The following is an 11,284-nucleotide window of genomic DNA, read 5'->3' on the forward strand; positions in this document are numbered from 1 at the left end:
ATGAGAGATGAGAGGATCAATTAATAGCCATTAGATTAAATTAATATTTTTTATTTCATCTCATATTAAAAGATGCATGTGATAAAGCTTTTAGTAATTAAGGAAACATAATTATCTCGCTTCCCTAGCTAACTTTCTTTCTTCCAGCAACTATTATTATTTGTATCCTTTTGCCTTCACGTCAAAACATATATTCATGCTTTTTCCTACTTCATGTTTTCAATAAAAAATTATATGTTCCACTTTTCTTGTTTCTAAATACCATTAAAATATCATTAATCTTCTCACTGGCTCTCTTGTTCATTGTGTGCTTCCTACTTTCAATTTCTATGGACAGCGACGGTGCTCAAATTGTCAAGGTAACATCCTTTTAGCTTTGAATAAAAATTCTTTAATATTTTCTACTGAAATAAAGTTGTTTTAGAAAAATTGTTAACCAAAACAAAGTGCAATTTAGTTTAATATCTTCATGAAATGCTTATGTATAGGAAAACTTTAGTTTATTTAACATCTTTAGGAAATGCTTATGTATAGAAAAAGCTTTTATTTCTTTTTAGGTAACAAGAACAGAGAGTATAATTTGATTTAACTACATTTTAATATCATTATATTAATTTATGAATTTTAGGAAATTGAATGGGTGCCATATTGTGATGATGAATTGAAGCCTAAAATTGGACAAATATTTGATACATTAGAAGAAGGCGGAGAATTTTACAAAAAATATGCACATAGTGTCGGATTTAGTGTACGTTCATCATCAGAGACTAAAGATAAAAATGGCGTAAAGCGTTGGAAGTACTTTGTTTGTTCAAAACAAGGTTTTTTGCCAGAAAAGACAAATGAGAAGGAGCATGGTGAATCTAGTATCAAAGCTAGAAGAAGGAGTCTTACCAGAGAAGGATGCGATGCAAATGTTGTTTTCAAACGAGTGGAAGAAGGTAAATATGAGTTAGTTCGGTTCCATGAAACTCACACACATGCACTTGTTTCACCTATGAAGAGGCCGTTTTTAAGATCTGCAAGAAAAGTGAATCCAATTGAGAGCATATCAAGTGAGAGCATTTTTAAATGAGAGATGAGAGGAAGAAATATCAACCATTGGATTCATCAAGAGAGAGAATGTTACTACATTAATGAGGCTATTAATTTCTCTCTCTTGATGAATCCAATGGTTGATATTTCTTCCTCTCATCTCTCATTTAAAAATGCTCTCACTTGATATGCTCCCTATATATATATATATATATATATATATATATATATATATATATATATATATATATATATATATATATAACGACAGTTAGAAAAAAAAACGTAAAGGAGTAATATTTTTAATCAATTAATGTATGATTGGGTTTAAAAGGATTAGGGTGAAATTCGTTACAGAGGAGACAGTGAATATGATATGAATCTGACCTTTGAAGCATGAAAGTTCCAAATGACCGTTTAAACCCCCAATAAGTAACGGAATTGGCAGAGAGGTCGTTTAGTTTAGGTTTCTTACTCTCTCTCTATATATCGTTGTTTATTTATTTGATGGACGACTTGACCAAGTTACCCTTGTATGATCTAACTAGGGTTAAATATTTATATGATTATGTCTTGCTTTCCATGTTAGTTTTGATTATTGTTTCTTAATAGTACCTACTATAGCTATTGTGAGTGATTGATATTCATCATCATAATATCCTTCCTGTCTATTTCTATGACGCAAACTGACAAAATAAATATGACTGCCAGTTTACTTGATTGGGCCACATATTATTATTATTATTATTATTATTATTATTATTATTATTATTATTATTATTATTATTATTATTATTATTATTATTATTATTATTATTATTATTATTATTATTATTATTATTATTATTATTATTATTATTATTATTATTATTATTATGTCCTCTTAAAGGTATTTTTTAATATATGAAAAGTTACTCCCTCTGGTCTCATTTATAGGAAAATATTTCATTTTTAGATACACGGAATAAATAATGTATCTGAACAACATATTGTTCAGATACATTATTTATTCAATGTATCTAAAAAGAGAATATTTTCTTATAAATGAGACCAGAGGTAGTATTATATTATAAATATCAATAACTGTTTTATATAATAATTGTTTTATAGTAATACATAAATATAAATAAATATTATTATCAAATATTAAATTCTAAATTTGTTGTTTACATCTATTTAATGCAACTAATTTGAGATAAATAATTTGAGACAAATAAAAATAAGAAAGAGGACACTTATTAATTTATTAGGATGACACCACATTCCTTTAAATTTTAAAATATGCATTCATTTCTCTTAAATGTATACCAACACTAATTATATATCATATTTATCTGCAGTTTTTTTATGGTAATTTAAATCGGGCTGGATATTAAACCGATTTAGTAAGGAGTAAGGGTTTAAGGTTTAAAAGTCGAACCGAAATTAATTAATATATATATAGGAGGGTTATATTGACTCCAAGAGTAAGTGTTCAACACTTACTCCAAATCATAACCATTGATTTTCATTAATCTAACGGTTTTAATTGTTCATTTAATCTAGTTATTTTTGGAAATATTTTTCTATATAAAATTTTAATTAAAACCGTTGGATTAATGATAATCAATGGTTATGATTTGGAGTAAGTGTTGTACACTTACTCTTGGAGTCAATATAACCCTCCTCATATATATATATATATATATATATATATATATATATATATATATATATATATATATATATATATATATATATATATATATATATATATATAGGGGACGACTCAAGTGAGAACACTTGGTTATTATGAGAAATGAGAACAATGAATCACGACCATTAAATTTTGATTTTGTTGATTTTAATGGACTGGATTGGTTTATCTTTCTATGATGCTTAATATTTATTTTAAATCAATGTAGAAAGAGAAACCAATCCAATCCATTAAAATCAACAAAATCAAAATTTAATGGCCGTGATTCATTGTTCTCATTTCTCATAATAACCAAGTGTTCTCACTTGAGTCGTCCCCATATATATATATATATATATATATATATATATATATATATATATATATATATATATATATATATATATATATATATAGGGTTAAATAAGTTTTTGGTCCCTATAAAATTACCAAATTTCGTTTTAAGTCCCTCTAAAATTTTCCTTCAAATTTCAGTCCCTACAAAATATTCCGTCTAAAGAAATGGTCCCTGACGTTAAAAGCCACTAACGGCTGCTGATGTGTCAAGACAGGTGGAATTTTTTTAAACCATTTTTTAATTGTTTTAATCCAGCGTGTTATTAAAGGGACAACACAGTGTCATTCCTTTGCAAATCCTTTGCCCTAATTCCTCTTCTTCATCTTCTGCCTCCATTGTTCCTCTTCTTCTTTTGCCCTACTTCCTATATCAGTGTCACTTTGTGCTTCTTCTTCGTTCATTCCTTCAAGTTATTCTTCGTCCATCGTGACCTATGTCGTCTGTTTCAGTGAAATCGCGATTTGGTGGTAGGTTTTGTGGGTGTCAAGCTCGGATGGTGATGTATCAATGTAACAATGGAGCAAATAAGGGGAGGTTGTTTTGGAGATGTCCTTACTGGAAGAATGCTGATACTTGTAATCTATTCATATGGGCTGAAGATGTTGGTGAAAAATCTGGAAATGAAGATCTTACCATTAGGAATTCAGAGTTTGATGTCATGGAATCTGTGGGATATATGAAGTCATTGTATGAGGATGCAAGGAAGAAGAACAAGAACTTAAAGGCCAAGTTGAAAATATTGGAATATCATGGAAAAATAAAGATGTTGGTTCTTGTTGTGTCCTGTATGATTAATTTGTATTTTGTGTTCAAGTGTAATTACTGAGTTGTTTAGGCTTGTGAAATAATGTAGTCTGGTTATGTTTGGTTATGTTTGGATTTTATGTTTGGAAAAATATTGTAGTTTGGTTATGTTCATTGTTTGATGTATTTGTTTGATGTTCTTGTTTGATGTTCTGGTTTAATGAAATACAATGTAGTTCTTGTTTCAATTTTGTTTGTTATGATACACATAAATGAAAAACCAAAGCAACTGATAAAATGGTTCATAATACCAAAGCAACTGATACAAAACCAAAGCAACTGATAAAAACCAAAGCAACTGATAAAAACCAAAGCAACTGATAAAACCAAAGCTCTTAGATTCAGTACAAAACAAAAGAGATACATCCAAAAGTGGTTCATAATACATCTTCATAATACAGCTTAGATTCAGTTCAACACAAAAGAGATACTTCCAAAAGTGGTTCATCATACATCACACAAATGTTTCAAAGTAAATAACAAAACAGTAGGACAATTATGGATCACTGAGTCATGCTCTTTTGGATGTCAGCCCATGGCTTGCTCCCACTAGCACTGCTCACAGTAGTGTCTTCATCAGGAATTTCAAGTGGATCATTTTGATCCCTTCCAGGCCCCGGTATATTTTTTGCCTTCAAAGTCCTTAGCCTATCACTCTTTCTAATTGGAGATGCAGCAAGATTGGACTTTTTCCTTGGTGATATCATTACCTTTACCTGTTAAGACAAAAAACAGTTAACAATGGTTTATAAACACAGCATGCCAAGGTACATCAATGTTTGTTACAAACTTACAGGGTCACTCATAGTTGACATAGTTGGCTTGTTGGCAGCTTTGGACACCTTTGGAGCAATGGATGGTTTGACAGTTTTTGGAACCTTGGGGCATTTCCCAATAAAGGTCTTGGGACCAGGTCTTTTACTCTTGACAGGACTAGTATCAATTCTCAATGGTGCAATGTCAAGTATTTCCTCATCATCTAACAAGGCCTCCAATTCATCAGGATCAATTCCACAATACCTTTTCATTGCCTCAGCTGAACTGACAGTGTTTTGTGAATGAGGCACATCTTCATTGGTATGAGGCACATCATTAGCAGGCACATCTTCATTGGTATGAGGCACACCATTAGCTTGATTCTCACTTACAGCTTCATTGGTATGAGGCACATCATTAGCAGGCACATCATTAGCAGGCACATCATTAGATTGCACATCATTAATTTGCACACCTTCAGCTTGATTCTCATTGCTATGAGGCACATCTTCAGCTTGATTCTCATTGCTATGAGGCACATCTCCAGCTTGCACATCTTCAGCCTGATTCTCACTTACAGCTTCATGTTGTGGCACATCATTAGTTTGCACAGAAGCCTTTGACTTCTTTGATTTCCCTCCTACATTTGCAGTAGACTTTGACTTCTTTGATTTCCCTCCTACATTTGCAGTAGACTTTGACTTCTTTGATTTCCCTCCTATTTGCACAGAAGCCTGCAACCAATGTAATTGTAAGAAAATCAACCAAAATAACTGTAACCAATTTAGTTCAATTACTTACCCTTTGTTTTACTCCAGAAGTTCCCACATTAGGTGTTTGGCTTCCTTGGGTGGGTGCAACACCTGTTGGTACATCTGTTGGTACATCTCTTGATACATCTCTTGGTACATCTCTTGGTACTTCACCAACAATAACTGCTAGCTGTTTGTTTTTCTTACAAGTCCTTTTGTTATGTCCATATTCAAAGCAAATCTTGCACCTATGACTTGTGTTAGTCCTTTGCCACCTTGTTTGACTTTCTTCATCAGCCTCTCTTCTTCTCAATTTCTTTGGTCTGCCAGGGCCTCTCTTATAACTAGGTGGCAAGATTTCAGGGTCAGTGGTCTTTGGCCATTTGTTTTGGCCATTAATAGGACTGATAACTTCATTGTAACATGTTACATAGGTAGACTTATGATAGCACTTGTGTACATAGTTAATGGGGTTATCTACCTTCCTATGAATGGCTGCAACAGCATGTCTACATGGGATCCCTACCAAGTCCCAAAAATTACAAGAACATGTATGTTTTGCCAAGTCCACAACAAAACTATCTGTGAACATTACATGAGTAACCTGAAATGTTAATCTACCTGCATAAGTGGGCAGCCAACTAGCACTTTTTTCTATCTCCCTATCTAACCTTCTAAGTGGCTTAGACATAATCACTCCTTTGTAATTCTCTACCTTCTCCCTAAGAGTGGCAAACCTACCCATTAGATAGTTCCTAATCCATTCAAACATGGTTAGTATAGGTTTATCCCTTTGCATCAAAATAGTAGCATTAAAAGATTCACTTAGGTTGTTCATAAGAACATCACACTTAGAGTAGAAGGGAAAGGCATGCTTACACCACTTATTCTTGGGAATAGCATTCATCCATTCATAGGCATCTGGATTTGCCTCTTTAATTTGATTCATCTTAGCCTCATGGTCTTCAAAATAGGTTGCCTTTGCTGTAGCCATTATTAGATCTCTATAGAGTGTACCACCCCCAAACTTCTTCTTGAAGTTAGCATACAAATGTCTTAAGCAAAACCTGTGCTCAAATTCAGGATAGTCTTCCTCAAATACATTCACCAATCCCTGCATATAAAGACCTAAGTTAATACTTAAAATCACATATAATCACATATAAGGAAATAAAGATTAACAAATAACACCTTTTGCTGATCAGAAATGAAGCAACACCTATTATCAGAACCTATGTCTTCAAGAAGCAACCTCATAAACCAGCTCCAAGAGTCTCTACACTCAGTCTCCACAACACCAAAGGCAAGTGGAAGATACTGATCATTAGCATCCCTACTGACAGCTATCAACAATATTCCACCATATTTGTTCTTTAAGTGACAACCATCCAATCCTATGAAAGGTCTACAACCATTCTTGAATGCTCTCTTTGTACCATCAAAGCACATGTAGCACCTTTCAAACTTAGGTGGCAAACCAGAAATGTTCAACTTAAATGTATTACCTATACATGCCCTTCTCAATTCAGCTCCATATGACCATAACATAGTGTACTGCTTGGCTGAGTCACCTTCAACAACCCTTCTAGCTATTTGCCTTGCTTTGAAAGCCCTACATCCAGTAATTTCTGTGGCAAACCTCAATCTAACATCAGAAACAATCTCATTCAATTTCATACCTGAATTGTTCTTCAACTTGTCCACAATTATTCTAGACACCCAATCAGCATTAGCATTCTTGTTGAAGAACTTCCTTCCACATTTGTGCTTCTGAATTAAAGTCTTAATCCTGAATGATTCAGTTCTCAACACTCTACTGCATAAAACAGTGTAACCACATTGTTGTTTATCCTTACAAATAACCCTGCACCTTTCCCCATCATTCTTGGCAAACTTAACTTCCCTCCCATTCAACACATTGTGTTCCAGTACAGCCTTTTTAAATTGCTTCAGAGATGAAAATTCCATTCCAACCTTGAACTTAAATTCCTTTCTAAGTTTTTCATCATCCCTAAACTTTACCATTGAAGGCCTACCACCATCACTATCATCATCTGCCCCACTATCAAGCTCATCTGTTAAGTAGTCATCATCAATTATGTGTTCCCTTTCCATCTCTGCTGTCATTATTCCTGTATGTATACCACCTGCACCACTTTCTGCTCCACCTGCACCATTTTCTATTCCACCTGCACCATCTTCTACTCCACCTGCACCATCTTCCACTCCACCTGCACCAGAATTGTTGATCTCTTCACCTACATCTTCATCATTATCATTCATCCTCTCCTCTTCACTATCTTCAAAATGTATGCCATCCAAAGAGTCTTCACTTGATTCACTATCTTCTGAATTAACATTGTCTTTTGGCTCAGTATATATCTCAATATCAGACTTTGTTTCCTCAGCACACATAGCTAACAATGTTGCATCCTCATCATTAACAAGTGGTTTTAGATCATTTTCAAGTGAGCCATGTTCGGACTTCCACCACATTTTCACATCTTCCTTTATAAATGAAGCATCCAAAGACTTAAGTAAATCACATGCTTCAAAATATGACCAGAAATCTGGGTCCTGACCAGCTATAGCAAAAACATCGCCCCCTTCATATGATACCCCTTCATCTCTTACAAATTTGCCATTGGTAAAAAAGACAACCTTAAATAACCCCATTCCCTACACATTTCAATGGTATATCAGACAAAAATAGAACCCTAAATACTGCATGCAAGGAACGCACAACCCTAAACAAGTTTCAAGACAGAAATGTCGCAATTATTAAACAATAGAATCAGAAAGTGGGACTTACCTTGTCGTTTTTTGGGACCGGAGCAGGAGCAGGAGTTGTCGTTGTTGGGACCACTTGAATGAAAGGGACAAGAATGGATGAGAGAAGAGGGACCACGATGAAGATTAGAGAAAGAGGAGGGACCAGAAGAAGAAGATCATCTTAAAGATAAGGCTGGATTAAAACAATTAAAAAATGGTTTAAAAAAATTCCACCTGTCTTGACACATCAGCAGCCGTTAGTGGCTTTTAACGTCAGGGACCATTTCTTTAGACGGAATATTTTGTAGGGACTGAAATTTGAAGGAAAATTTTAGAGGGACTTAAAACGAAATTTGGTAATTTTATAGGGACCAAAAACTTATTTAACCCATATATATATATATATATATATATATATATGAGTTATATTTACTCCAAGAGTAAGTTATTATAACTTACTCCACATCTTGACCATTTATTATTTTCAATCTAATGTTTAAAAATAATAAGTAATTAAATATGGAGAGAGAAAACTAGTCATTATTTTAAACCATTAGATTGAAAATAATAAATGGTCAAGATGTGGAGTAAGTTATAATAATTTACTCTTGAAATAAATATAACTCTCCTCATATATATATTTAAATACTATATATACATTGTCCACATAATTTATATCAGAAATTAATTCATTTAAAAAATAATACCATCATAGAAGGAAAAAAGATTGTTTTAACTAATTAATAAGATATTATTTGATGGGTTGGTTTTTATTATATGTGAACCACTTTAAGAGGATTTAACATGCAACCCCTAAAATTATATATGACACCCTCCAATTTTTTTTATTCCAGAAATGTTCCTAATGCAACACAAACAATGTTCGGACAAAATTTTCGGTAGACACTTTTTGAAATTTTCGGTACAACCAAAATTTTCGGTACCCCCTGCTAAATTTACGGAATATCATAAATTTCAAATTTACGTGATACTGTAAATTTCAAATTTACGTGATACCGGAAATTTCTAATATACTAAAATTTCAGGTAGTTTCATTTTTAGGGTTTTTCTTTTAAACGATCTGGATTTTTCCGACACTTTGGAAAGGCTACGATTGCACCTACAAATTATGGGGCCTAGGATTCTCCGTCATGTGTATAAATAAGGGCATGTGGTGTTGAGTAATACATCTTTCGAAAATGTCTATTCCTGAATTTCTGATTGGTGTGAAAGTGTATTTCAATGGAAGAAATCCTGCAGTGAAATTCAAAAATTTCAGATGACACCACATCTCTTGCAAGGTTGAAAGAAAAGATGAACGAATTGCTGCGTGATTCGGATAACATGAGGGTGACAAAGATCGAGTTTCTGGAGGACTAGATTGATACAAATGGAAGGGTGAAATACAATATAATCGAGTTGAAGAATGATGAGATGTGAAGGCCATGTGGAAATCATTTCGCCGTAGGATAACTAAAGGTCCGATCCAAAGATCCGTTGACGATATAATGAAGATGTTGAAACGTCCTGAATCTTCCGGTAGTGCTTGGGTTTTTATGTTAATTTTATGTTTATCATCGAATTGAACCATGTAAACGCAACAAAATTATGCAATAAATAATATGTCTGATTTTAGAAAATATACATATAAATAAAAAAACCTACATAGGCCCTCCACGGACTACATCTGCCAACCTAACCAAACCAGTATAGAGCTCACTATTTTGGTTTACCAAACCCATGAAGTTATTTAAATGAACAGCAATATACTGTAACTGGGCGTCCTGATCCCCTGCAGGTGGTGGAGGTGGTGGTGGTGTCTCAACAGAAACCCTAGCACGTGAAGGCCCAGGAACGTCAGAAGCAGCGGTTGGAAGTATGATCCGAGGGTGTGATACACTGAGATACTAATCCAAGTATCCATCCTCGCACTGAGAAGCATGCTAAACAAGCTGAGCTCTCCCTAATCTCACGTGCAGAGCTGATGATGTGGCTATGAAACCATCTGTCAATACCGCCAGCTGGAGCCACAGGAACAGGAAGAGTGGTAGTCTGAATAAAGCCATATTGACGTAAACACCTCTCAGGCAAGTGTCTAGTCACATGGGTCTCCCACCTAATATGCCTAGAGTACAAAGAAGCGTCATCAAATGGACGATGAGGGCTGTGAGATGCATATGGTGTCCATACCACATCGTCCACATTCAGTGCATCGAGCCTTCGCCTGTACTCAGCCACACCTCCAGGAATGGTCCGCCTGGCCTTCCATCTCCTCGCACACGGTGGGTCAGCAGCGACACGCCGAGTCTTCCGATCACATAATGAAGGAAGTGCTCGTATATCCAGCACTGCAAATAAATAAATAAATTTAAATAAATAAATACAAATAAAAAATAAACAAATTAAAATATACCTGCAGAAGACTAAGATAACCAGCCAGCTGTTTCGTCTCTAGCTGTGTAGCAATATCTAGGGCAGTGTACAACATGGTCAAATCTGCCACTCCCCACGCCCAAGTGGGGGTGTCTAACGAGTTGAACAAACACAAGTACCACACATCAATATAGTTACCAGACTTATCCGCAAAGAGAGTACATGTCATAATATGTAGCATGTACGCCCTAGCAGCAGCCTGGTATCTCTGAGCATATATATATACCTCCCCCTGCCATATCCGGTGAGCGATATGGTCAGTACATCTCGTGAGCACGGACACGTCTCTAAGTCCTCCAGGGAACCCTCCATCAGTGTGCATCGATGGCTCTGTAAACGCCTTGGCAGTGGTGTCTGTATTGGTCGGAGACACCTCATCCACAGCCTCAGTAACAACAACCTCATCAAGCTGAGCCTCCACCAACTACTCAACTACAAACTCCTCAATAGCAGGCTCCTCAACACTAGGCTCCCGGGTAGCTGCATGTCTTTGACAGCGTGGTGGGAGGAATTGCGTCGCCTGCTCCGCCAACCCTTTCTGATGAGAATCGGTCGGAGGACGGTGTCCAGCTCTAAGCTTTCAAGCCTGTGCCTCCTCATCTCTAGCACGAGTCGCTGCTGCTCTATCAACGGTCCTGTCGGCTACGGTACTGTCTCTGCCTCTGGTCCTCATTGAAACAAAAAAAAAGGAAAAATTAG

The 11,284-nt window shown here is 35.1% G+C and overlaps 1 protein-coding gene across 1 annotated transcript; it reads right to left on the bottom strand.

Moving 5' to 3' along the window:
• Window positions 1–4,311: 4,311 nt before the first annotated feature.
• On the bottom strand, window positions 4,312–10,754 carry LOC131605398 (uncharacterized). Its single transcript, XM_058877756.1, has 8 exons — window positions 10,586–10,754; window positions 10,155–10,500; window positions 9,858–10,051; window positions 8,193–8,332; window positions 6,572–8,059; window positions 5,430–6,494; window positions 4,667–5,362; window positions 4,312–4,588 (listed from the first exon to the last, which is right to left on the bottom strand). The coding sequence occupies exons 1-8, from the start codon at window positions 10,752–10,754 to the stop codon at window positions 4,376–4,378; spliced, it is 4,311 nt and encodes a 1,436-aa protein (XP_058733739.1). The 3' UTR covers window positions 4,312–4,375.
• Window positions 10,755–11,284: the final 530 nt, after the last annotated feature.

This window comes from Vicia villosa, linkage group LG5, assembly GCF_029867415.1.
Source record: "Vicia villosa cultivar HV-30 ecotype Madison, WI linkage group LG5, Vvil1.0, whole genome shotgun sequence".
Classification (NCBI taxonomy): domain Eukaryota; kingdom Viridiplantae; phylum Streptophyta; class Magnoliopsida; order Fabales; family Fabaceae; genus Vicia; species Vicia villosa.